The sequence below is a fragment of the Pan paniscus genome, chromosome 4, assembly GCF_029289425.2.
Source record: "Pan paniscus chromosome 4, NHGRI_mPanPan1-v2.0_pri, whole genome shotgun sequence".
Classification (NCBI taxonomy): Eukaryota; Metazoa; Chordata; class Mammalia; order Primates; family Hominidae; genus Pan; species Pan paniscus.
In genome coordinates this window covers 78,233,652-78,261,307 of record NC_073253.2, presented here as the reverse complement: position 1 = coordinate 78,261,307, position 27,656 = coordinate 78,233,652, and the positions used below count along the sequence as shown (strand labels likewise).

Sequence of the window (27,656 nt, the reverse complement as noted above, 5' to 3'; positions counted from 1 at the left end):
GTCCCCAGCCCTATGATGAAGCAGAGATAGAGGACGGGTGTGGCAGCAACGACATCCACACGTGCTTGGAAAGCTGTAGAGGGTAGAGTTCTAAAGGACCTGGGTCAGGGCATCTGAGGCAGGCCCTTACTTCTGGTGTGTTATGACCCATTTACAGATGGAGCAACTGAATCTCAAAGTATTTTGGGTTAAGTATTTTGCCCAAGGTGATATGCCAGAACCTCTGTAAAGCTTTAAGGGTGCTCGAATCAGTCAATTATGTGTCAGGATAAAGTATTTCTGTTGCTTCCGATGCCCTTTATCTGACCAGGAGAATAACATGTGCCCATGTTTCAGGGACAGTTGCTCATCAGCCCATTTTGGGTTGAATTCACCCAAAGGCAACTTGAGGGGCATTGGGGCATTGAGTAAAAGCAGAGAAAAAACTGGCATGGGACCAGTCAAACTTGTCCAGGCCCAGGACTGCGACCTGCTCAGAATGGTCCTGTTGGACCCACAGAGTCAGGGGAGATCAGAACATTGGAAGATGGCCTGTCAGTCGTTCTATTTTTTATTTTTTGAGACTGAGTCTCACTCTGTTGCCCAGGCTAGAGTTCAGTGGTGCGACCTTGGCTCACTGCAACCTCCACTTCCCGGGATCAAGCAATTCTGCCTCAGCCTCCCAAGTACCTGGGATTACAGGTGTGTGCCACCACACCCAGCTCATTTTTGTATTTTTAGTAGAGATGGGGTTTCATCATGTTGGCCAGGCTGGTCTCAAACTCCTGACCTCAAGTGATCCACCTGCCTCGGCCTCCCAAAGTGCTGGGATTACAAGCATGAGCCACCGTGCCCGGCCTTGTCAGGCTGTGTGAAAGATGAGAGAGGGTTTACAGCCATCATGGCCACAGATCGAGTGTTGAGGTAATTTCTTAACTGACCTGCTGAGGAAACCCGACAGCATTTGTAGCCCAGAAGCATCCATTTCTAACCACACTTCAGGGATCGGGAAGCCCAGGCCAGGGTAGAAAGTTTGAAAGGAGAGTTTTTCCCTCTCTTTTCAAGAAAACTGTCCTTTCTCTTGTCTCCTCTTTTTATTTTCTGCCCTTTTTCTCCCAGGATTTATCTTTCTTTTTTCTTTGTCTCTCTCCCTCCACTATAAAGTATTACCTAGAACCAGGCTCATGCCCGTAATCCCAGCACTTTGGGAGGCCAAGGTGGGAGAATTGCCTGAGCCCAAGTTCAAGACCAGCCTGGGCAACATGGCAAGACCTTATCTTTAGGAAAAAAAATTTTTTAATTAGCTGAGTATGGTCGTGCATACCTGTGTTCCCAGTTACTTGGGAGGCTGAGGCGGGAGGATCGCTTGAGCCCAGGAGGTCAAGACTGCAGTGAGCTGTGATCACGCCACTGCATTCCAGCCTGGGTGATAGAGTGAGAGACCCTGTCTTAAATAAACAAATTAAATAAATAAGTATTATCTAGATTCGACCTCTCCAGTAAAACTTTCAGCAATGATGGAGATGTTTTTTATTTGTATCGTCCAATATGGTAGCCGTATATGTCTACTGAGCACATGAAAAGTGGCTAGTGGGGGGTGTATTTTTAATTTTAATATAGATACCTACAGGTGGCAAGTGGCTACCATGTTAGCACAGGTCTAGAAAGTTCAAGGAGATCCTGGAAACTCTCTGAGAGATTGGTGAAGCCTACAGGCCTTTGGTTCCTTCTGGTTCCCAAAAGAGAGATGGAGTGAAGTACTGCTGAAGATTGGTGACCAGAGAAAGAGTTCCCTTAGGAGTTCACACACAAACCTCTGTATTCAAGGACTGAAAAACCCAGACTATGTTTGGCCATCACTGCAATGGTTTCATTAAAAGGGCAGTAACCTTGCCAAGCCCACATCATTTTTTTTAATGATTGAAAGTCTGGGAGGCCAACATTGTTGGCAGATATTTTGTAAAACTGCAAAAAAGAAATAATAATAATTGTTCTAAGCTGCCAAAAATACAAAAATATCACTGGGGACATCTAATTTTTGTGTTTGAATGTAGTATACACAGAGATTCAGGATAAAACTGTTTTGTGATGTCTCTTTTCTCATATTAAACATAAAGTGATTTTTTTGGCTTAGGTAGAATATCTGCATCAGTGAAGAAGTTTATTATTCTAAGAAGAATAGCAAGGAGCAAGATTATAGAAGTGCTTTGGTGATAGAGTCATTTGATCTCTTTATGTTCCAAGGAGCGCAGCCTGCTTACACGCATGTATATTATGGGTGATGGACACAAAAAAGGGGTGAGATTGGAGCTGCTGCGTGTCAGGAAGGGAAAGTGTGGCTCATTATGGGAAAATACTTTATTTTCCAAATGTGAGAGATGAGAACTGAAGCTGCTGCCGTCTCTCAGTGGGATGTTTTATGTGGAATAACAGTTGTCTGGGTTTGTGGTTTGGGTTTTATAAGAAACAAGGGCTTGCTGAGTTTTTGATCGAGTGAATTAAGCTTAAAATGGCAAGATACTTTCTAACCATGATGGTGAACTTGGGATGGAGGCAGGGGTGACTACCAAGGGAAAGCCCGACCACAGGTGGTCATCCTGTATCACTGAGGCCTCTTGTTTCTGCTTCCTGACTCCATTCCAGATGTAGAATCTGTGGAAGGAGGTCAAGGAAAGAGCAACACAAGGTGCTTAAGATCCCCAAGCAGTTCTTTATGTGGGGGAAGAAGTCATGGCAATCTGTTGTAGTAGGGGCTGTTCTTCCGATAGTTTTTTTGAGACGGAGTCTCACTCTGTTGCCCAGGCTGGAGTGCAGTGGCACAATCTCTGCTCACTGCAACCTCCACCTCCCAGGTTCAAGCGATTGTCCTGCCTCAGCCTCCTGAGTAGCTGGGACTGCAGGCATCCACCACCACACCCAGCTAATTTTTGTATTTTTATTAGAGCCGGGGTTTCACCATGTTGGCTAGGCTGGTCTCAAACTCCTGACCTCAGGTGACCCACCTGCCTTGGTCTCCCAAAGTGCTGGGATTACAGGCATGAGCCACGGTGCCCAGCACCTGCGATAGTATTTATAGGAAACTTTTTTAAGTCACTGAACCAGAGAGAAATGTCTAGTACTGAAGACATCTAAGATTTTCAAAGTCTGAGTGTATTTTTCTGCCAGATACCACAATAGAACAAATGAGAGTAATCTCTGACCTTGCCGTGTGCTGACTTTTAGGAATACCACATTGTGAAAAAGTCTACCCGCTCCTTAAGCACGACTCAGGTGGAATCTCCTTGGAGGCTCATTCGGCCATCCGTCATCTCGATCATTGGGTTGTACAAAGAAAAAGGCAAGGTGAGCTCTTTTCTGCAGACTGTTCTGCCTTCTGGGTGAATCTTAGCACACATTTTTTGTTTTATTTTATTTTATTTGTTTTTGTGTTTTTGTTTTTAGAAACAGGTTCTTGCTCTGTTGCCCAGGCCGGAGTGCAGTGGTGCAATCATGGCTCACTGCAGTCTTAAACTCCTGGGCTCAAGCAGTGCTCCCACCTCGACTTCCCAAAGCACTGAGATTATAGGCATGAGCCATTGCACCCAGCCACACATGTTCTTTAAATGGTTACTTTTTATTTGTCTTTACATGAAATGAAAAGTAACAGGTATAAAGAAGGACCGCTAAAGTGGCCTCTGTATGGATTCAAGTGGATTCCCTGGCATTCTGTACTATAGGTCTCAGTGTGAGATGGCCATGCCCTCTTTGCTCCTACGATGTAAGGAGTCACCAGCACTTGGCTGCTAGGGCCAGAACCAAGGGTGCAATGAATGACCCTCAACTTTTATCTCCAGTGAAAGAAAAGCAGAGCCTGCAGCTTCAGGGAGTACCCTTGGTTATCCTTTTGAATGAATTTCATGGCGTTGCCATTATCATAAAGGAAATGATATGAATAACTTGACATTACACAAAAATCAAAATATTCATTTTGATATTATACAAAATGGAAAGACTAAAACAAAAGAAAACAAATGTGGCACCTGCATGTAAGTGGGAAATGACTCTTAAGAGCTATTTAGTGGATCCATATGAAATTGCCATTTGTGGAGGTCAAAGATTGTCAAATATTGGCAATTTGGTATGTTTCTGCCTAAAACTTTTTCCCTTAATGTAATGCATGGCTAGTGCAGCGTAAATAGATCTGAGGAGGGGAATAAGGAAGAGAACACAAACTTGAGTTTGCAGCTAGTTGCCTAGTTTAACTCCAGGCCTGGTTAGGGAGGGCACTTCAGTTAAATACTACAATGGGACAGATGCCTTCAGTTAAATACTACAATGGGAAAGATGCCCTCAGTTAAATACTACACTGTCAATCTGGACTCTCATCTGCTTCGGATCTAGGGCCTTGGCTTTAGTATTGCTGGAGGTCGAGACTGCATTCGTGGACAGATGGGGATTTTTGTCAAGACCATCTTCCCAAATGGATCAGCTGCAGAGGACGGAAGACTTAAAGAAGGTAGGGGAAAGCCTCTTGTATCCTCAGTGACAGTGACTTTGATCCCATGAGAATCTGCCTCTTCACAAGATGTGAGTGAATGCCACAGTACCTAGTAGACCTGGGCGGAATCTGCCTGGCATAGTCAGTGTAACCTGAGCTTCACTTTCCCTAGTTGTAAACTTGGAATATTAACACCTGCCTTGAAGAGTGGTTGTCAGGATTACATGAGATAATATGTGGAAAGTGGCTTAATATTTCTGTTGGGGTCTTTAGTGTCTTATCTTGTCAACTTGGTCTGATCATGTTCCTTTCCCTGAAAATTTTGAGAGTTTGGGGTCCATTCTTACCTTAGGGCTGGTGTGGAAGCAGAGCGCCTGGTCATTAGTGGATATTTAATATCTTGCTACAGAAATCAACCACCACATAGTCTGGTTCCTAAATGAACATCTTTTTTTTTTTTTTTTAATGAGACAGGGTCTCAATCTATCACCCAGGCTGGAGTGCAGTGGCATGATCATGGCTCACTGCAGCCTCAACCCCCTGGGCTCAGGTGATCCTCCCACCTCAGCTTTGCGAGTAGCTGGGACTATAGGTGCACACCGTCATGCCTGGCTAATTTTTGTATATTTTTGTAGAGACGAGGTTCCACCATGTTGCCCAGGCTGGTCTCAAACACCTGGGTTCAAGTGATTCGCCCACCTCAACCTCACAAAGTGCTAGGATTACAGGCATGAGCCACTGTGTCTGGCCCTAAATGAACATCTTTTAATTCTCAATAGCACCTGCCATTTTGCCATATGCGAATATACTAGACAAGTGCTTCTGAATGCAAATTAAAGTAATATTGAGGTGCCAAGTTCTACCTTGCAAATAATTTTTTTAATGTTTAAATATATCATTTTATAGTGCTTTAAACACTTAAAAAGCAATTCCACATATTCAATTATTTCACTAACTGCCTTGCAAACTTGTCAAATTGGCATTTTGGAGTGACCATCTTAGAAACAGAAAAGTGACACTCAGAAATGTTAAGTGACTAGAAACTTGTCCCATCCTTAGTAAAGAGCAGAAGTGAAATTTAAACCCAGCTTTGTGATTCCAAGTTCAATTCACGTTCCCACCTTACTTGAGAAAATAAAATATAAATAGGCCAAAGTTTCCTTTCTGTACAGACACAATAGCTGCTTTTGATAGAATATCTAGAATAGATATACATATCTTTATATTTTCTGTGAAATGTTTATCTGGATTAAGATTATATACTTTTTATAAAGAAGAATTGCCCAGAAGTTCTGAACACACACACAGGTATATACATATATACATTTATTTTATTGTACTTTAAGAGGCAGGGTCTTGCTCTGTCATCCAGGCTGGAGTGCAGTGGTGTGATCATAGTTCACTGCAGCCTCAAACTCCTGGGCACAAGGGATCCTCCTGCCTAAGCTTCCCAAGTAGCCAGGACCACAGGTGTGCACCACCGTGCCCAGCTAAATTTTTTTTTAAGAGATGGAGTCTCGCTATGTTACCCAGGCTGATCTCGAACTCCTGGCCTCAAGTGAATGTCCCACCTCTGCCTCCCAAAGTGCTAGGATTACAGGCCTAAGCTACAGCACCTAGCCTGCACATATTTTAAATAGCATTCACCAGAGCATGAATCCCGATTTTTTCCTCTCACTTATTAATATACTTCCTTCATGAAATATTTAAAGTAGAATATTTTTAGTTATCTTCAAAAATGCTGTGACTGTTCAGTTCAATTGACCTAAACTTCAGGTGCTTTTGTGTTATACGGGTTCTTTTTTTGGAACTGATGAGAATGAATTGGAATCTCCTATTTTTTAGGCAGAGCAACCATCGAACCCTGTATGCTAACAATAAGACATGACCAGGCTTCATTCTCCCACGGCAGAATATTTATTTCTGTCTCTTAGAGGAAGGGTTAACTCCCAGGTGGTGTTTGTGTTGAGTTTTAGAACAATATAAAATTCTAGCAGAGCATTTTTATAATGGATGTGCCATGTGTTCACTTAATTGAAACTCATCCTGCAAGGCTGGTAAAATGGAGCAAAACGGGGGGAAAAAATCAATAGTTAAGAAAGGTTAATAGCACTTGATTCTCCTAAATAGCGTTTTTTTCATATGTGTTCATTTACAAGAAACGTAAGTCATTGGAGTGGATTTCAACCTGTTGAGTGATACTTCTTTAAAAAACTTTGCATACATTTTAAGAGTGCGAGTAATCATTTTAATATTTGCTCCTTTTCCCCTATGGAAACAACCTAAAAACATCCACCTCCTCACCTAATTGAGTAATTGGTTATGCCAGATTTTTAAACAGAGATTACTTCACTTATTTTATAGCTTCTGTAATTGCATTAAGGGGAAGCCACATAACAAATGCATGGGGCACAGCTACATTTTTGTAACTCATCTACAGGATTCCTTGAATTGTGCACACAGTGTGCTCCTGGGATTGGCTGTCTGCGAGAGGTGACAATGTGTGTTCTTATGCTGCTTTGCACTTTCTTATAGGTGTACAGAGTCCCTCTTCTCTACAGCAATGCTGTGCAAAGTTCATCTGTTCTTCTCTCTGGGGCATCTTTGTAGTGTTTTTGATGAACTGTTATTCCAAAAAAGCAGGCCATGTCACAAGAGTGCAAACCAGAAACGAGCTCTGATAAGTCAACAGGATGTCCAAGTTCTTTTATATTCCTAGCAGACGCTATCAACAGCTTGAAAAACGACCTGACTGTGCCGCCTTAGAGTTAAAAATAATAGGAGAGCTGGGGCAGGGGGCCATGTGCGAGCATATTCCTGCACATGCCTGGCAAATTAACATGACCCTGCAGTCATCTCTGAGATAGAAGCTTATAGTAAACTTGCCAGCTTACTGACAGAGAACCTGGAACTACATCAGTAAGATTATTTTTGGGCCGGGAGCAGTAGCTCACACCTGTAATCCCTGCACTTTGGGAAGCCGAGGCGGGCAGATCACTCAAGGCCAGGAGTTCAAGACCAGCCTGGCCAACATGGTGAAACCCTGTCTCTACTAAAGATACAAAAAAAAATTAGCCATATATGGTGGCGTGCACCTGTATTCCCAGCTATTCAGGAGGCTGAGGCATGAGAATAGTTTGAACCTGGGAGGCAGAGGTTGTAGTGAGCTGAGGTCACGCCACCGCACTCTAGCCTGGGTGACTGAGCCAGAGCAATACTCTGTTTCAAAAAAAATTTTTTTTTTTAGTAAAAAAAAGACTATTTCTGGGCTGCCATTGCTCAGTAATATTTTAGCAAGTTTTTGTTATCATTAAAGCCATTTTCCATACACCATGCTGATTCTCTGTGCTTGGGGAACTTGTCTTTCTACAAATATAGGAGTGACTTCTCAAATGTTATATGTGTTCATGCCTCATTGCCAGTGGGTTTAACTTTTTAAACAATGACTATGAGGAACGCCTTTGAACTAGATTTCTGCAGTTTGATTTCGAAACATAGGACATCTGTTGTCAAACTTGGCAATGGCTAAAAAAATAAGATTTTCATGCTTCCCATAGTTATTTTAATTGAAGATTGAAATACAGAATTACTGCAAAAGAATATGCGTTGTCATTAATTGTCCCATTTTGTGACATTCCTGGGAGCTAAGCTAAACAATAAAAGTTATTTTATATGGTAGTAAATCAGGGACCATATGGTATCCCATAATAAGTCTGACTGAGCAGTTAAATTCCAGGAAATTAAAGGCTAATGTTAATGTAATTCTCACATTTGATCACTAGGGGATGAAATCCTAGATGTAAATGGAATACCAATAAAGGGCTTGACGTTTCAAGAAGCCATTCATACCTTTAAGGTAACAACATTCTTATTGATCTCCTTTATCCTATTTTCCTTCCTTTATTTCCTTCTGGCTTGGGTTTGGTGAGTTTTTTTTTTTTTTAACCCTTTGATATAAGGACATTCTAAATGTTTCAGCCCACCTTTCCTCACTGTTTTCTCAGCAAATCCGGAGTGGATTATTTGTTTTAACGGTACGCACAAAGTTGGTGAGCCCCAGCCTCACACCCTGCTCGACACCCACACACATGAGCAGATCCGCCTCCCCGAACTTCAATACCAGTGGGGGAGCCTCGGCGGGAGGTTCCGATGAAGGCAGTTCTTCATCCCTGGGTCGGAAGACCCCTGGGCCCAAGGACAGGATCGTCATGGAAGTAACACTCAACAAAGGTGATAGCAGCTATTCCTTACCTTTGTCTCATTTCTTGAATAACATTTTGGAATCTGTTGTTAGCTTAATTCTTCCTTGTTGTTCTATGAATTATTCCTTTGGTACAATCTTCTATCAACAACACGTGGTCTCTGCATGGGACAGTGAGGTCAGGTAGAGAGATGTTAGTCACTTTAGTCAAAGTGAAGGGAAGTTACCAGTAGCATGGAGCTCTCTAAGCTCTCCCCATGAATCACTGTGTGTCAGAGGCTTGTGTTTAGAAAAAAAAAAAAAAAATCACTGGCCAGGCACAGTGGCTCATGTCTGTAATCCTAGCACTTTGGGAAGCCGAGGCAGGTAGATCACCTGAGGTCAGGAGTTTGAGACCAGCCTCCCCAACACGGCGAAACCCCGTTTCTACTAAAAATAAAAAAAAATTAGCTGGGCGTGGTGGCAGGCGCCTGTAATCCCAGCTACTCAGGAGGCTGAGGCAAGAGAATCGCTCGAACCTGGGAGGCAGAGGTTGCAGTGAGCCGAGATCGTGCCACTGCACTCTAGCCTGGGCAACAAGAGCAAAACTCCGTCTCAAAAAAAAAAAAAAAAAATCACCGATGAGCTTAAGTCTAGGGCTAATATAAAATTTTAAAGAACAAAAGATTATAGTTAAGTGTGCAGTTAACACTAGCAACTAGAATTCATGCATGGTCACCAAATCTTACTGCTTTTCATCCCTGTTTCTTTTTCCTCCCCACCTACTCTAGAAACATGATGGAAGATTAAACAACCAAGAGAGTATTTGTTAAAAAGAAAAGCAAAAGAAAGCTTGAGTTTGTGTACCTAGAATAAAAACATTACTTATAGCCTGTCTATTTCTAAAAACAGATATGAGGAGGTTAGTTAGACTAAGCAGAGAGTTGACCGTTGGATAATTCAGTCCGTAACTAGCTCCCAGGTTAGCCATGGGCTCATTCTATTAACAGCAGTGGCAGTGTTGACAAGGAAAAGCTGGATTTACATTCTGAGTCTGGACCAGAAATAAACGGTTATTGGTCTGAATAGATATTAATTCTGTTTCAAATCAGTTACACATTTTTTCTAGTGATTGTGTAATTTTTGTTTTTATTTTCTTTGAATGGTGCCTCTCACAGAGCCAAGAGTTGGATTAGGCATTGGTGCCTGCTGCTTGGCTCTGGAAAACAGTCCTCCTGGCATCTACATTCACAGCCTTGCTCCAGGATCAGTGGCCAAGATGGAGAGCAACCTGAGGTTTGTTGTTTGCCTGATAGTGTAAGGTTCTGGAGTGTTCATAAATATGAAATATACACGTGTGATATTTGTTCTATTACTTTCCTTTGAGGGATGTTGAAGCTTTGAATTCTTTCCAAGAACGTAGCCAAGACTACAATTAATAGCATCTCCAAAAATGTAAATGTTAATATAAATGAAATTTGGTTGAATTTGAGAACTCTAGATCTTGGCTTCCCTACTTATTTTGTTCTATTTGGTCTCAGAAGTCCAGTTTCAGAAACTTGACAAGATACAACTCTACACAGATATCTATGATTAGCTCAATATTTTCTTTCATTTTATATTCACATATGTAAAATTCATATGAAATACTGGAACTGCTGAAATGGTTCAGAATCACTTGATGCCAAACAGTCCTGAAATTGTGCCCTTGAATAGGAGGCATTTCTTATTAAGTATGCTCTCAAACTTTTCCTGTCATTTTCATTCCTTGTTGAATGGCCATGTCTAGGTGTCTACTTACTGAAGTCACTGAGTGTCTGATTTCTTAATCCAGATAGTTGAGTTGTAACATGGGCGTTCTGTTTACACAAGAAATATCTAGGTGTTCTATTATATAGAAATTGCAGTGAGTCAGTGCCCACCTAAACATCACAAGAATGTACGTGTATTGCACAAAGCACCCTGTGCTAACAGTTTCATCTTTCCGCCCTGTAAACTTCCAAGTCCTTTAGTGGTTAAGGGATTGTCAAAATGGCATTCATTGAGGTTGCCATTTTGGGGCCCTGTTAATAGCTTATATTATGTTTTTAGTTAATCATTAGAGTAAATTTCCATATGAAAAAAATTTAGCAAATCATCCAAAGTACATTAAAGAAAATATACTTTTAGAACCCAAGGAAAAAAATCCTTTAATGACATCCCAAGATGATGTTTCTTTCTTGAATGATTCCATATGTCTGGAGCCTGCCAAATGAACATTCTTCAAATCCCATATAAAGAGTCTTTGTTCTCTCCTACTGACTTCTCTCCCTGTAATTTCAGTCAAAATGGGCAACTTGTCCCCAATTTCTCATTTGTTCAAATTTGAAACGTTTTTACAAATGCTTGGGTAACCTTTGAGCCTCAGCTATTTCCTCCTTAAGTTATATTATAATAATCATTTCAAGATGGTAGGAAGAGAGAACTGCTGGTGGTCGAGGGGTTCTGTCATGTGATGGTTGACAGTCAGACGGACCCGAGTTAGTTCAACAGTGTGTGACATCTGGGTGACCCCTCTGAGCCTGTGTTCCTATCTGCACAATGGGAATAATTTTACTTACTCAAAGCTTTGTTATACAGCATGCTTTGTATAGTGCCTGGCATATAGTATATGCTCAAAATATGGTAGGTTTCATCATTGTCCTTATTATCAATTTTATTTGACTTTGCTGTTTCTGAAAATGCCAGTAAATATGCATAATGACCTTTGCCCACTTAAAATCGAATGTGTTTTTATGAATGTGTTGCATTTTTACATGTATGCCAACGGGAAAAGATATCATGTGCTTCTTTAAAGTATTCAGAAAAGATTTCATATTATAAACCTATCCTAGCAAGAAGGCTATTTTAGCTTTAAGAAGCTGGCTGCTAACACAGAGTGTGGATTCTGTTGCCCTCCCTAGCCGCGGGGATCAAATCCTGGAAGTGAACTCCGTCAATGTCCGCCATGCTGCTTTAAGCAAAGTCCACGCCATCTTGAGCAAATGTCCTCCAGGACCCGTTCGCCTTGTCATCGGCCGGCACCCTAATCCAAAGGTGAGGTGGTCCACCCTCTTCTGAACGTGGGAAGATGATACACCTTCCTAGGATATCGTATACTCTTTGGTGAGATGGTTTTCCCAGCTGGGGATAGGCAGGCAACCTACGGGTGGTTCATGTGGGAAATGAATCTCTAACCTGGACTTTGTCTTCACAGTCTTAGAAAATCTTACTAGAACATTTTGACAGTGTTACCTGGTAAATCTGAAACTTGTCTGGTGGAAAGTAAGAATGCTGTGTTCTGAGTACTGGCTTTTTGAGCTCTGGTGAGATACTTAACCTCTTTGGGTTTTTGCAACAACAGAATCTGCAAGCCTTGGACTGGACGATCTCTATGACCCTGTCAGTTTCAAGATAAGAAGGCTTTTCTTACCACATATTTTGTTTGGCCATATGTTGGGAATGCTCTCATCTTTAAGTTTAATGTTGAATAATTAATTTATTTTTAAAACAGTTTCAGTGAATTTTAAACTTTGTTCAATTAAGAAATGAGGGCCAGGCTTGATGACTCACACTGGTAATCCTAGCACTTTGGGAGGCCGATGCAGGAGGATCACTTGAGCTCAGAAGTTTGAAACCAGCCTGGGCAACATAGTGAGACTTCATCTTTATTTTTTTAAAATAAGAAATAAAAAGAAATGAGAAAGTGTCAAGATAAGTGTAAAAATAAATTGTTCATAATAGTTGGAAAGAAAACTATTTAGAATTTAACTTAAACTTGGGTAATATACTTAACTAATTTAAACTGTTTCTGTGTTTCCATAGAATTTCTAGAGTAGAAAGTTTTTCAGTTTACTTTAAAAATTTTTTTTTTTACATAGAGATGGGGTCTTGCTGTGTTGCCCAGGCTGTTCTCAAACTCCTGGGCTCAAGCAAGCAATCCACTTCGGGCTGGGATTAAAGGTGTGAGCCACCATGCCCCACGTTAGATACTTTTAAAGGACAAATAAATGTCTTCAGATTTGTGGAGGAATGTTTCCTTCTTAATGTTCATTTAACTGTTGAGTCAGAAAAATACCTGTTTATCTTATCAAATGATTATCTTGAAATTTAAATAAATGAAAATAAGATGAAATCTGGCTTTGCAGACCAAATGCTTATTTGCAAATGTTACTTTGTAGATTTTGCTTCCATCAAAGTTGGGGAAAAAATAAAGCCCAGCATTTCAAATAAACTATAATGGAAAAGTTATTTGTTAAGTTTATGCAAAATTATGAAGGATACTATTTTTCTGATAGATCAAGTCCTCAAGACTAAATTTTTTTTTTTTTTTTTTTGAGACAGGGTCTCCCTCTGTCACCCAGGCTGGAGTGCAATGGCACAATCATGGCTCACTGCAACCTCGACTTCCCGGGTTCCAGCGATGCTCCCACCTCAGCCTCCAGAGTAGCTGGGACCATGGGTGCGTGCCAATACACCTGGCTAATTTTTACATTTTTGGTAGAGATGGGGTTTCACCATGTTGCCCAGGCTGGTCTCGAACTCCTGAGCTCAAGGCATCCACACACCTTGGCCTCCCAAAGTGCTGGAATTATAGGCACGAGCCACCATGCCCGGCCAAGACTAAATTTTTAAATTCATGCCAGGATCCTTTTCATTAACTACTCACACAATTGTTCTGTAATCTACCTAAGCAGCATAAATATGTATTGAAATTCTCCTGACCATGACATTTAACATGCATTCACATTTTCCAGTACTGGTTTTGCTTGTTCCTCTAACGACACATTCTGAAAGTGGGAGTTCTTTCTTTGGTTTATCTAATACAGATGGCTCCACGGGAGACCAGAGGAACCACATGGGGCCTTGAGCCAACGGACACAGTATATCACTGCAGCTCCTTACATTTTGTCATTGTAAAGATACCCATATAGTCTTCTGTTGAGAATGAAATATTATTATTATTATTATTATTATTATTATTATTATTTGAGACGGAGTCTAGCTCTATAGCCCAGGCTGGGGTGCAATTTCGTGATCTCAGCTCACTGCAACCTCTGCCTCCTGGGTTCAAGTGATTCTCCCACCTCAGCCTTCTGAGTAGGTGGGATTACAGGCGTGTGCCACCATGCCCAGCTAATTTTTGCATTTTTAGTAGAGACTGGGTTTCACCATGTTGGCCAGGCTGGTCTCAAACTCCTGACCTCAAGTGATCCTCCCACTGGATGATGGGATTATAGATGTGAGCCACCACGCCCGGTCTGAGAATGAATTATTAAATGACTCTTTCTTACTTACAGGTTTTACTTGGAAGGAAAGGGAGAAGATCCTTCAAGTCTAATGTTAGCGGCTTAGCCTGGGTACCACCAGCCCATGTGAACCTGGTATTGAACAGGAGGCAGAGGCACCAAGGAGGCCCTGGGGGTGAATTGGGATGGGTGTGGAGGTTGTGAAGCAGGCAGGCAGGCTGCCAGGCATCAACAGACGGACTATTCTTCCCTGTCTCCCTCCAGCCAGGGCGATTCAGATCATCTATTCTCATCCTATATCAAATTCATTACCTAAACATTTATTGAGCTTCTACTGGGTGCCAGGCAGTGCCAACATACCAGGGATACACAATTAATTCGAACGTATCTCAAGAAACTTGCAGCCTACTCTGAACCTGAAGTTCACGGGACCTTTACCAGGACATTACGAACTACACAAATGTGGGAATATATTTGCAATTGTGGACGGAATCAATAGCTTCTATCAAATTCTCAGTCATTCGTGACCCCAAGAATGTTAAGCATTTTGTTAGAGTGTGAGGATGTTACTGTTGTTAGACTGATGAAAGACAAGACCCAATTTAAAGAGTGGCTCCTCCTCTGTCTAAGCCAACCTTGACCTGAGCAGAGTACTTCTGTAATTAAGGCCTAAGAGCCCACTAATTTTTTTCTCAGCATCAGCGTCACACTCTTGACCCATACGGAAGTTGCGATAGTCATGGTCCCTACATTGTTGGACTTGGCTGTTATTTGGTTGTATCTCTTCTATACTTGTACAGTTGCCTTTAACTTTTTGAAGCTAACCATAGGACACTTCAGCAAGTTCAACTCAACCCAATTTTTTTTTGTTTGTTTTTGGACGCACACAGGAAAAGAAGGAACCAACTCAATTCACTTTTTTTTTTTTTCTTTTTTGAGACAAAGTCTTTCTCAGTTGCCCAGGCTGGAGTGCAGTGGTGCAATCTCAGCTCACAGCAACCTCTGCCTCCCAGGTTCAAGTGATTCTCCTGCCTCAGCCTCCCGAGTAGCTGGGATTATAGGCGGGCGCTGCCACGCTCCACTAATCTTTTGTATTTTTAGTAGAGATGGGGTTTCACCATGTTGGCTAGGCTGGTCTCGAACTCCTAACCTCAAGTGATCCACCCGCCTTGGCCTCCCAAAGTGCTGGGATTACCAGCATGAGCCACCACGCCCAGCCTCAATCCACTTTTAACACTATTTTTTACTCTTTTGAGCGCTTGTTGTAAAAGTCTTTTTAAATTAGCTTACCTCTAATGTTGTGGTTAAGTTGTATTTAAGAAAATTTAGCGGCCGGGCGCGGTGGCTCACGCCTGTAATCCCAGCACTTTGGGAGGACGAGGCAGGCGGATCACAAGGTCAGGAGATCGAGACCATCCTGGCTAACACGGTGAAACCCCGTCTCTACTAAAAATACAAAAAATTAGCCGGGCATGGTAGCGGGCGCCTGTAGTCCCAGCTACTCGGGAGGCTGAGGCAGGAGAATGGCGTGAACCCGGGAGGCGGAGCTTGCAGTGAGCCGAGATCGCGCCACTGCACTCCAGCCTGGGCGACAGAGCGAGACTCCGTCTCAAAAAAAAAAAAAAAAAGAAAATTTAGCTTTTCCTTTCAGCAACTCAAAATGTTCACTAAGGGCGGGTGCGGTGGCTCACATCTGTAGTCCTAGCACTTTGGGAGGCCAAGGTGGGTGGATCACTTGAGGTCAGGAGTTTGAGACCAGCCTGGCCAACATAGCAAAACCACGTCTCTACTAAAAATACAAAAATTAGCCGGGTGTGCTGGCGGCTGCCTGTAATCCCAGGTACTCAGGAGGCTGTGGCACGAGAATCACTTGAACCCAGGAGGTGGAGGTTGCAGTGAGCCAGGATCGTGCCACTGCACACCAGCCTGGGTGACAGAGCAAGACTTTGTCTCAAAAAAGTAAAAAAATAAAATCAAAGTGTTCATTAAGACTGTTACCTCTTGGCCGGGTGCAGTGGCTCATGCCTGTAATCCTAGCACTTTAGGAGACCGAGGTGGGCAGATCACTTGAGGTCAGGAGTTCGAGACCAGCCTGGCCAACATGGCAAAACCCTGTATCTACCAATAATACAAAAATTAGCCAGTGTAGTGGTGCATACCTGTAATCCTAGCTACTCCAGTGCTGAGGAAGGAGAATCACTGGTACCTGCGAGGTGGAGGTTGCAGTGAGCCAAGATTGTGCCACTGCACTCCAGCCTGGGCAACACAGCGAGACTTTGTCTCAAAAAACAAACAAAAAAAATACTTCTTACCCATGCCTGTCATATGGGCATACCTTGGTATTCCTTGTAGTGTTGCTTAATTACATCCTAAATGTTCCCAGGCTACTGTGCTTGATGGACTGGTATACCACTTTAAGAGTAAGAAGTCTATGCCAAGAGACCTTGTGAGTCCCTCTATGTGCCATATCCGAGATTTCTTGGTGGCATCAATTTAGACACTCAGTGATGTTCATTTGTGGTCCTGGTCCTCCCCAGGATAAATTAGTGCTATCAAGCTATGGCTCTATGTCTTGATCTGGGGATGTGATGTCAACAACAGTGCTGGGACAAAATCGCCGTTAGACTAATGCAAAGGCAACTCTGCTTTTCTTCAGATTGTGTTCCCTATATGCATCCTCAGAAAGGTCTTGCATCCAGAGTTTTTTGAATAAATAATATAAAACCAGGCCGGGCTCTGTGGCTCACGCCTGTAATCCCAGCACTTTGGGAGGCCAAGGCGGGTGGATCGCCTAGACCAGTCTGGCCAACATGGGTAAAACCCTGTCTCTACTAAAAATATAAAAATTAGCTGGGCATGGTGGCAGGCGCCTGTAATCCCAGCTACTCGGGGCCGAGGCAGGAGAATTGTTTGAACCTGGGAGGCGGAGGTTGCAGTGAGCCGAGATAGCACCATCACACTCCAGCCTGGGGGACAAAAGCAAGACTTGGTCTAAATCAATCAATCAATCAATCCAAGTACCAGCTGGGTGCAGTAGCTCACATGTGTAATCCGAGCACTTTGGGAGGCCAAGGCAGGTGGATCATTTGAGGTCAGGAATTCAAGACCACCCAGACCAACATGGTGAAACCCCATCTCTACTAAAAATACAAAAGAAATTGTCAGGTGTGGTGGTACATGCCTATAATCCCAGCTACTCGGGAGGCTGAGGCAGGAGAATTGCTTGAACCTGGGAGGTAGAGGTTGCAGTAAGCTAAGATCACGCCACTGCACTCCAGCCTGGGCAACAGAGCGAGACTCTGTCTCAAGTCAATCAATCAGTCACTCAATCCAATCAAACCAACCAAGTCCTGCTTCCACGTTTTTCTGTTTTTTCCTCCTTGTCACCTCCCATTTTTCTCCTTTCTATTCTGTGGTTCTGACATCTTCACTTAAAATCTGTTCTCTTTTGTTTCACTGCTGGCTCTCTTTGCCTGAAGGTTGCATCTAAAGCAGTTCTCAGCTCCTTCCTCCAGAATCTCCCGTTGGAGTCTACCACCCACATCACCTCCTTTCACCTCGGGAAGCAGTCCAGTAACCTGTGGCTGCCCTAATACATCCGTCAGCAATGTTACAGAAAACTGAGTTTTCAGTGGTTTGCAGTCATTGGCTTCAAAGCATGTCTGACTTCAAAATAACAGCATAACATGGGTCACAATTTGTTCAGAGGTCTAGTTCATCTCAGCTCCAAAACTCCTGTCTATTTTGCCAATACAATCAAACATCCAAATGGCATTTCAGCGCAAAGCATCATATCTGGTGGCCGCCATGCCATTGACCATACAGGTTCATCCATGTTTCTAGCCACAATAAAATGGTCGTCTATGATAGTGTTGGAGCTATGTCCGGCAAAACCAAATGCCAGTGTTTGTTTGACTGGATTTCACGTTTCTTCCTAGGTAAACGTGGTGTTCTTAGTTGTAACCTCATGCTGTATTTTTCTTTTGGTTAAGATTCCATTTTATGTTTAATGTATTTTTGTACCACTTAGCCCAGCATTTCATGCCAATGGTACATTTTGATACTGAATGTATGTGCTTGCTTAGTTTTCTTGTTATTCCAAGAGAAATACCACAAGGATTTCTTTTCTTCTGTTTCTCATAATGTCTGGAGCGGTTGCTGCCCAGTTGGGTTACTTAAGCCTTCCAGGTCTAGTCAGGCTGAGATTTGGACTTGCTGGGATAGCAGCTTCTAACTTATGTTAAGTGGAAGAAAGTAATAGAAGTCCATTTTTCTCCTAGTCAAAAAAAAAAATTGCAAATATTGAAAGTCTAGTATTAAGAAAGACAGCAACCACTCTTTAAGCTGATATTTTCCCTGACTCATTTATGTAAAATTATTCTTTACTATGTAGAGGGGGGTGTGTGTGTAAGTATATATTCCTGAGTGCATGTATGTGTACATATTTTATTTCCTGTGAAGCCTACCATAAAGCATTACATAAAGGCCACAATGTCATCATAATTTACCTGTTATGATAAAATATAGTGCTGAATTCTATATAGAAATATTTATTAAGACAAATTGCTATGCTTATCCAAACATTGCTTATGCCAAATATTATTTTAGTACATAAAATTACCATTCTAAGTTTTAAATACTCCTACCTTTAAAAAAGAAACTCCACATTTTCTTACTATTTTAATCAATATATTTCAGTATATATCAGGCTTTTTAAAAAAATCTTCCCATGAATAATGACAGTTATGGATAACAACAGAAAAACATCCGTGAATCTGCCATGATACTAATAAATATAGAAGGAATAGAAAACTTATAGAAGCACTGTTTTGAAAGCTTCATAGTCATACTTGATTTAAGCAATAATAGTCAATGATGCTAAAACCATGGGGTACAAATATATTGGAGAGCGGGATATTTACATAGTCTCAAACTGTTTCTTCACAGATTACTCATTAATGACTGAAAAAAATTCCAGTGGAGAAATCTGGCAAATTCCATCCCTAATCAAGAGATCAAAGTTATCACCGATTATAAGACACATTGACCCTTAGTGCCTCTGAATGCACTGAGAAGGAAATCATTCTTGTACTTTTTCTGCCAAAAAAAAAATGCGTAATCTGAATCTAAGCATGAGGAAACCATCAGACAGATGCTAATTGAAGGTTTGGATTGGCCTGGTTTCTTCCGAGATATCAGTGCCATGAAAGACCAAGGAAGATTCGGGAGCTGTTTCAGATTAAAGGAGACTAAAGACATACAACAACTAGATCCTGGATTGCCAAAAACAATTTTCGTAATAAAACATCACTATGCAAAGAAGTTGATCCATGGCAGCCTGCTACAGGTCCACAGCAAGATGTGTTTGCACCAAAATGTAAACATTGTGTCACCATGCACACTATTAATAGTTCAGCTGACATTTTTTCCTTAGCATGATGATTTTGATGAAGCCGTATGCTAATTTGCATTCTGGAGTTAAGTTCTTATCTCATCACAGGCTGGCATTAAACTTTCTGTGAGCTAGTCCCAGACTACAGACACACTTTGAGTAGTACTTGCAAAGGACACTATTAGAAAAGTACTGTCAATATGCAGTATTTAGTCACACTGGAATATGAAATCTATGTTACACAGTCATCAATGTTGCATTTCCTGAATTTGATAATAGTACCATGGTTATTTAAAAGAATGTCTTTGTTTCTAAGAGACCCATGCTGAAATATTTACGGGTAAAGGGTCACGATGTCTGCAACTTACTCGCAAATGGTTTAGCAAAAAGCTGTAATTCTGTGTGCGTGTGTGTGTGTGTGTGTATGTGTCTGTGTAGGGAGGACATGCATGTAAATGTGGCAAAATGTTAAAAATTAGTGATTCTAGGTGAAAAGTATACTACTCTTGCACTACTCTTACATGTTTTATGTAGGTTTAAAATTGCTTAAAAAGAATTAGGCCGGACACGGTGGCTCACACCTGTAATCCCAGCACTTTGGGGGGCCGAGGTGGGTGGACCACAAGGTCAGGAGTTCAAGACCAGCCTGACCAATATACTGAAACCCTGTCTCTACTAAAAATACAAAAATTAGCCAGGCGTGGTGGTGCGCGCCTATAGTCCCAGCTACTTGGGAGGCTGAGGCAGGAGAATCACTTGAACCTCGGAGGCGGAGGTTGCAGTGAGCCAAGATCAAGACGCTGCACTCCAGCTTGGGTAACAGAGAGACTCTGTCCAAAAAAAAAAAAAAAAAAAAATTGAAGTGAGTTTTCCGGAGAGGCAGATATCAGCTGTGTTGTTGGTAATCATAGCACTGAATGCTTTGCTTAATGAACTTGGGCACCAGTTGAAAAGTCTTGTTATGTGTGTGTTGCTGAACTTCTTACATGCTCTGAGTTACAGCTTCAGAGGATGGTCATAATCCTTGGCCCTGTGGTTTGCCTCTTTATCTGCACTTGACTCTGACTCTGGTCCTAGGTACTTTCATTGGGAGAAATAAATAAATAAAACCATCTAATCTTTGCTTTCTGCTGAAAATCAGGTTTCCGAGCAGGAAATGGATGAAGTGATAGCACGCAGCACTTATCAGGAGAGCAAAGAGGCCACTTCCTCTCCTGGCTTAGGTACTGTAATCTCACATTTTCATTCAACATTCAGAAGAGTTTCTCATTAAGTTCACCCACAGGCACTCCCCAGTGCAGTATTATTGGATTCTTGGTAATTATCAGGTTTGGCAAAAGTAGCTGTCAAAGACAGTCTATGCTTTCTCTTGGCTGCTAGTTTTGATTTCTGCAGTTATTTAATGTGCTTCATTAAAGATCTAATCATGCATGCTTGTTATACTACTTCCAAATAATTTGCAAAGGTAAGTTAGAAGTATTGCATGTATTTATGCTTGATTCATTCGAAATGCTAAAGATGAAAGGGAAACGATATCCAGAATTTCAGTAGTTTGGTAGATGCAGAGTATTATCTACCAAAAGGCCTGAGATTTCTTTACATGAATTAAAAAGTTTCCATTCAAAAGGGTAATAGAGGTAGCAAAAATCATGATTTCGCTCAGGTGGAAAAGTTCAGGCAGAGAAGGCTTGAGATATTAGGAATTTCATATGAATTTAAAATATGAAACATTATATCAAGTCTTAAAAATAAAGTTTCCTTTAGCATGGAAGCCTAAAGGGACTCTTCACACATTTCTGAGCTTGAGATTATACTGACGTTCAGATTGCTACCTGGGAGGAAAAGGAACTGAGACATAAGTTATTAGTTGTCAGAGGAAAAGGAAAGCATAGGGTTTTTTGGCAATCATGAAATACCCTGATTATTTACATTCATAATTAATATATTTGAAGTGGACACAGCCATCATAGGCTTTCTATTCAACCAGTTCATCATCCCGACCTGCCTGAAAGCTGTGCTCTCATAATCCCAGCATTTCCACTTGATCATTTATAAAGAGTTTATTAAGCTGTAACCCTCATGCCCAAAATCCCTTCTGCTTCATGGCATATGGTTTAAATCCTGAGCCTTTTCACCCTACAGTTAAAAACTAAAATAGATATTCAGTCATCTTCTCAGTTCTTTCATGAGTTTCTTGGGTGATGTTCATTTGTTCATTCATACTTCAATCCATTCAGCAATTATCACCGAACACTTAGTAGATATGAAGTACAATGTCCAGCTCCATGGAGCCGGGCGCCATGGCTCACGCCTATAATCCCGGCACTTTGGGAGGCCAAGGCGGGCGGATCACCTGAAGTCTGGAGTTCGAGACCAGCCTGACCAACATGGAGAAACCCCATCTCTGCTAAAAATACAAAAGTAGCCGGATGTGGTGGCGCATGCCTGTAATCCCAGCTACCCGGGAGGCTGAGACAGGAGAATTGCTTGAACCCGGGAGGCAGAGGTTGCAGTGAGCTGAGATCATGCCATTGCACTCCAGCCTGGGCAACAAGAGTCCAACTCTGTCTGAAAATAAATATCTAGCTCCATGGGGTCAGATCAGTCAACATTTCTGCTCTGTAGATTGAAGAAGGGAGACAAGACACATCCACTCATACATTATATGATGTACATGGAAGTTGATGTGTGGGTAGGATAAAACACTTTGGAAATTCAGAAGAAATTACTTCTAACTGGGATCATCATGCAGGTAGTAGCATCTGAGTTAGGGCTTGAAGCATCATGGCAGATGGGATGGGGATGAGGATCAGGTACCCAGGTAGACTGCATGCACGTCTAACCCTGTGCATGCAGCCCATCATCAAGCAAAGGGAGTTTTGTTTACTGTGTTTGCCACCTCCTTTTTTAGTTAAGGATGTGAGCCTATTTGTGACTTGAGCTTTATTGTTTTGACAATATGGTGAATTTTCCCTCCAACAGGTACCCCCTTGAAGAGTCCCTCTCTTGCAAAAAAGGTGAGTCAAGGTGAACTGCTACCTGCCTCCCTCAGCTGGACCATAAACTAATTCCTGGAGCCCACAAGTCAAGCCGGAGGGCCCAGTCCCTGTTTCTGCCCATGAGTCATTTTTGCCACTTTATACAGGAAATCGCAACAATGCTCATTTGAGAATAGATGCAAAAATGTGTGTTTCTTTTGCTAAACACTTATCCAGGAAAAGAATAGAGCAACAAAATAAAAGAACTGAACTACAGTTTGCAAAATAAGTTTTCAAACTGCTCCATAATAAAGCAGCGTGAGTCAGGACTCGGGGCTTTAAGGAGGCCACGCAATCTTCCTCAGCTAGGCTCTTGCTGAGTCTCAGTGCGTCGGGGTGCAGGATTCAAACTCCCCTGGTTTTTGTTCACCATTTGGCTAGACTGGTTGGCTTGAATCACATTTGTCTTTCCCATCGCATCCCCCCAGTGTTTTTCCTGGGATGGCTGATGTGTTGCTGCTGTGGCTTTTCCGATCATTGCCAAAAGTTTAGCCAAAAACAAAAAGTCTCTAAAAACATTGTCTGGCAGCAGTCACCTTTTTATTCACTAGTTGTCAGTTTAGCCGTTCTGAGGTAAATGGAGGTTGGCGTTTACTATCACAGCTATTTCAAGTGACCGTGGATTAGAACGAACTGTTCTTGGAAAGATAGGACGTCATAACCCTTGGAAGTCTGCTTCTGCTGTGTTTTCTTAGTTATCGGATGTTTTCTTCTTCAACAGGACTCCCTTATTTCTGAATCTGAACTCTCCCAGTACTTTGCCCACGATGTCCCTGGCCCCTTGTCAGACTTCATGGTGGCCGGTTCTGAGGACGAGGATCACCCAGGAAGTGGCTGCAGCACGTCGGAGGAGGGCAGCCTGCCTCCCAGCACCTCCAGTAAGCAGGGGTGCCCCAGAGGGCCTGGGCTCTGCATTCCAGTCAGCAGTGACTGGTTTCCACCTCTATGCTGGCGGCTACAGTGGTTTAGCTACCCTGGCGCTGTAATACGAGAAAAGAGCTGGAGACCAGGCCGGGCGCAGTGGCTCACGCCTGTAATCCTAGCACTTGAGGAGGCCGAGGCGGGGGGATCACTTGAGGTTAGGAATTCAAGACCAGCCTGGCTAACATGGTGAAACCCCATCTCTACTAAAAATACAAAAATTAGCCAAGCGTGGTGGCACGCGCCTGTAATCCCAGCTACTTGGGAGGCTGAGTGGGGAGAATTGCTTGAACCTGGGAGACAGAGGTTGCAGTGAGCTGAGATCGCACCATTAGACAATGCTGTACCCTGAGAGCTTACTCTTGGAAAATGCAGCCACTGTTAGTGACTGGCCACTCAGTTACTCAGTAAATGGGCTGGATACACATTCTATAGTCAGGTGTGGATGGTGGCTAAACCAGACCTCCTTTCAATGCCCTTTACATAATGTAGTCTTGAATTTTATGGCATCAAATCAGGATGGGCAACCTGATGCCCTTACATTTTAGGGAATCCAGCCAGATTCCAGGTCCCTTCCCTCACCAGGCCCTAGCTTCATTCTTTGTAGAAGGCTGTAAATTAAAGATTAAGAACTCATAAGAGACATATTATCAAAAGATTTTTTAAAAATCTCATTGATATATCAATTCAAGATAATATGAGATGATAATCTGATACAATCCATACCGATTTCTCAGACTTCTTTCTGCTGGTGAGGTTTCCTCTTAATTTCTAGCATCTGAAGAAGAAAATCCCCTTGTTTTAGGAGAGGCAGGCGACGACCACTCTGACTCATTTGGAGCTATCGATGAGTTTGCTCTGTTCTTATAGAAACATTTCAAGGTGCAAACGTGTAATTTTTCACTGCATTTAACAAGATATAAAAATTGTTGCAGATTCAGGTTGGCATTGTTCTAGAGTATCTTTAAGACATAGCACAGTTCAGGCTGCAAGCATTCACGTGCCTGTCAATCAAGCCTCCCTTTCTGCAGATGAAGGAAGGACCTCAAGGGGCCAAGAAGGCAGCCCAGGTGTGTGGGACATGTCATCAGTCCCCGGGCATCCTTCTATGGAGGAATTCTCAGCAGCATTTAGGTTAAACCCTAACAATGTGTTAGATAATCATGGAGGTGGAAGAATTAAGTTTCTGTCTTCCAACAGCACACGTTTGAGTTAATCCAGAGGTTGGGGTTTAAGAAAAGGGGGTGGGGGTAGGTCAGTAGGGAAAAGAGAAAGACAGCCCGCCTATCTACTCCATATAGCCTCCAGGAAGCCATGTTGCCTAGGCCTTGTGTCCAGTGGCTGAGGCTGTGTGTCTGGTGTTAGTGAATGTGGAAATGCTTATGTGTAATGATGGGGTCAGATGATAAGACAGGGCCAAGCGGGAAGCTCAATTTCACTTGACTTTTCTGTCCCCACCTCCGCCAGCTCACAAGGAGCCTGGAAAACCCAGAGCCAACAGCCTCGTGACTCTTGGGAGCCATCGGGCCTCTGGGCTCTTCCACAAGCAGGTGACAGTTGCCAGACAAGCCAGTCTCCCCGGAAGCCCACAGGCCCTCCGAAACCCTCTCCTCCGCCAGAGGAAGGTAGGCTGCTACGATGCCAACGATGCCAGTGATGAGGAAGAGTTTGACAGAGAAGGGGACTGCATTTCACTCCCAGGGGCCCTCCCGGGTCCCATCAGGCCTCTGTCAGAGGATGACCCAAGGCGTGTCTCAATTTCCTCTTCCAAGGGCATGGACGTCCACAACCAAGAGGAACGACCCCGGAAAACACTGGTGAGCAAGGCCGTCTCGGCACCTCTTCTTGGTAGCTCAGTGGACTTAGAGGAGAGTATCCCAGAGGGCATGGTGGATGCTGCGTCCTATGCAGCCAACCTCACGGACTCTGCAGAGGCCCCCAAGGGGTGCCCTGGAAGCTGGTGGAAGAAGGAACTGTCAGGATCAAGTAGCGCACCCAAATTGGAATACACAGTCCATACAGACACCCAGAGTCTGACGAACACTGGGAGCCCCAGTTCCCCCCAGCAGAAAAGTGAAGGCCTGGGCTCCAGGCACAGACCAGTGGCCAGGGTCAGCCCCCACTGCAAGAGATCCGAGGCTGAGGCCAAACCCAGTGGCTCACAGGCAGTGAACCTGACTGGCAGAGCCAATGATCCATGCGATCTGGACACGAGAGTCCAGGCCACTTCTGTCAAAGTGACTGTTGCTGGCTTTCAGCCAGTTGGAGCTGTGGAGAAGGTAACTGACTTTCTCTTAGTTACTTGGAATGGAAGTGCATGAATATGTGTGAGTGAAGATGGAGTCTGTTGTAAAGCATGGGTAAGCTGCCAGTGGGAAAGGATGATGGCTGGAGAATTATCTTTCAACAGAGTCAGTCACTTAAATACCTGGACTGCTTGGAAGCCTTTTTTTTTTTCTTGGAGATGGAGTTTCGCTCTGTCACCCAGGCTGGAGTGCAGTGGCGCAATCTCAGCTCACTGCAACCTCTGCCTCCCAGGTTCAAGCGATTGTCCTGTCTCAGCCTCCCGAGGAGCTGGGACTACAGGCGCACACCACCATGCCTGGCTAATTTTTGTATTTTTTAGTAGAGACAGGGTTTCACCATATTGGTCAGGCTGGTCTCGAACTCCTGGCCTCAGGTGATCCACCTGCCTCGGCCTCCTGAAGTGCTGGGATTACAAGCGTGAGCCACCGCACCCAGCCTAGGGAGCTTATTAATGTATCAGCAGGTTGTTAGTCATGAGATCATTTGGCCAGAAGATACTATAGAATCTCTGTCTTACCTGTACACAGCACCTGTGGCTGATGATGGAAAGGCAGTGTGGCACAGGGAAAGTAAAACCATGGGCCTGGCATGAGCTCCACCGCTGACTAGTTGGCACTGGTCGAGTTACAACTTGGGCAAGTTATTAAACGTTTCTGGGCTTAGTTCTCTGGGCTGGTGCTCTCTGCCTTGGTCATCTCACAGAGCTGGAGGCACCATCAAATATATGTTAACAGTGATTCCCTCCAGCTGATAAGGTTATGAGTGATCCTTACATTTTTCCAAATTTCTACATTGGTTATATATAATTATAGCCACTCATAACCTTGCTGTGGTATCATATGGAATAACAGGAATGCATTCACTTAGAAATTGATAATGTACCACATTAAATGCAAGTTAATATTGGTTATGTTACTACTTGGTTACGAGTATGTTAGAATTATCAAATTGTTCATTTTTAAAAATGTTCAATATACCTCTACTTTATCAAGGAGACAGTATGAGAAATCAATGTTGTTTATAATCTCCTTAACATAAATAACTTCTCTCTCTCGCTCGCTGAACAAAGAATCTGAGATGACTTATAAAGCCATATTATTACAGATGTGTGTTCAAGTGGTTTATATAAACATATATGTCAATAGACCTGGAAAATGCTAAGTCGTAAAAATTATACCAGGCAAAAGTCGTTTTTTTAACCTTATTTTTGTTTTAATAGAAATGCACATCTTTTTTCCTTCTCCTCAAATATCATATTTTACCTCCAACCACTACCTGTGTTTTAAAATATAATGTTTGGCCATTGGGTAAATTTCTTCTTTTAAAAAGCATCGGCCGGGCACAGTGGCTCACGCCTGTAATCCCAGCACTTTGGGAGGCTGAGGCAGGTGGATCACCTGAGGTCAGGAATTCGAGACCAGCCTGGCCAACATGGCAAAACCCCGTCTCTACTAAAAATACAAAAATCAGTCAGGTGTGGTGGTGTGCACCTGTAATCCCAGCTACTCGGGAGTCTGAGGCAGGAGAATCTCTTGAACTCGGGAGGTGGAGGTTGCAGTAAGCTGAGATCGTGCCACTGTACTCCAGCCTGGGTGACAGAGCAAGACTCGGTCTCAAAAAAAAAAAAAAAAAAAAAAAAAAAAAAAAAAATCACAAGTTTTGGATAACTGTATAAAGGCAAATTAGGATTTTTATTCATAATAATTTATATCTATTAAAATAAGAGTTTTTGTAATTCTAAATTAATACTCTCAGAATGAACTTTTGAGCAGCATTTGAAACTTGTACAACAAGACTAATTTTTCTCATAAAAATTTTAGTTACAAAATTTGATTTTATTTATATCTGAGAAAGAAAATAGAATGGATTGCTACAAAGTATATATCCTCAAATATTGAAAGAAAAAACCTTCCTCTTTTGGTAAATGAGTTAAATTCTGTTTTTATTTACTACTTGATTTAAATTGAAGTGAAATTCATATAACATGAAATTAACCATTTTGAAATGTACAATTCAATGGCACTTAGTACATTCAGAATGCAATATGACCCACCACCTCTGTCTAGTTCTGAAACTCCTCTACTGTTTTTATGTT

General features: G+C 42.5%; 1 protein-coding gene across 5 annotated transcripts in view; it reads left to right on the top strand.

Moving 5' to 3' along the window:
• The window catches only part of PDZD2 (PDZ domain containing 2), a 474,419-nt gene that overhangs the window by 412,652 nt on the left and 34,111 nt on the right, over positions 1 to 27,656 (top strand). For 4 of the 5 annotated variants that reach the window (XM_008971843.5, XM_034960222.3, XM_055112466.2 and 1 more), the window contains 10 exons: positions 3,202 to 3,321; positions 4,360 to 4,474; positions 8,239 to 8,312; positions 8,461 to 8,686; positions 9,815 to 9,932; positions 11,579 to 11,711; positions 20,437 to 20,518; positions 22,278 to 22,312; positions 23,055 to 23,211; positions 24,722 to 25,533. In XM_008971843.5, the coding sequence (XP_008970091.3) occupies positions 3,202 to 3,321; positions 4,360 to 4,474; positions 8,239 to 8,312; positions 8,461 to 8,686; positions 9,815 to 9,932; positions 11,579 to 11,711; positions 20,437 to 20,518; positions 22,278 to 22,312; positions 23,055 to 23,211; positions 24,722 to 25,533 (1,872 nt within the window). The remainder of the gene's footprint in view (positions 1 to 3,201; positions 3,322 to 4,359; positions 4,475 to 8,238; positions 8,313 to 8,460; positions 8,687 to 9,814; positions 9,933 to 11,578; positions 11,712 to 20,436; positions 20,519 to 22,277; positions 22,313 to 23,054; positions 23,212 to 24,721; positions 25,534 to 27,656) is intronic. The other variant, XM_063604524.1, reaches the window with a different exon arrangement.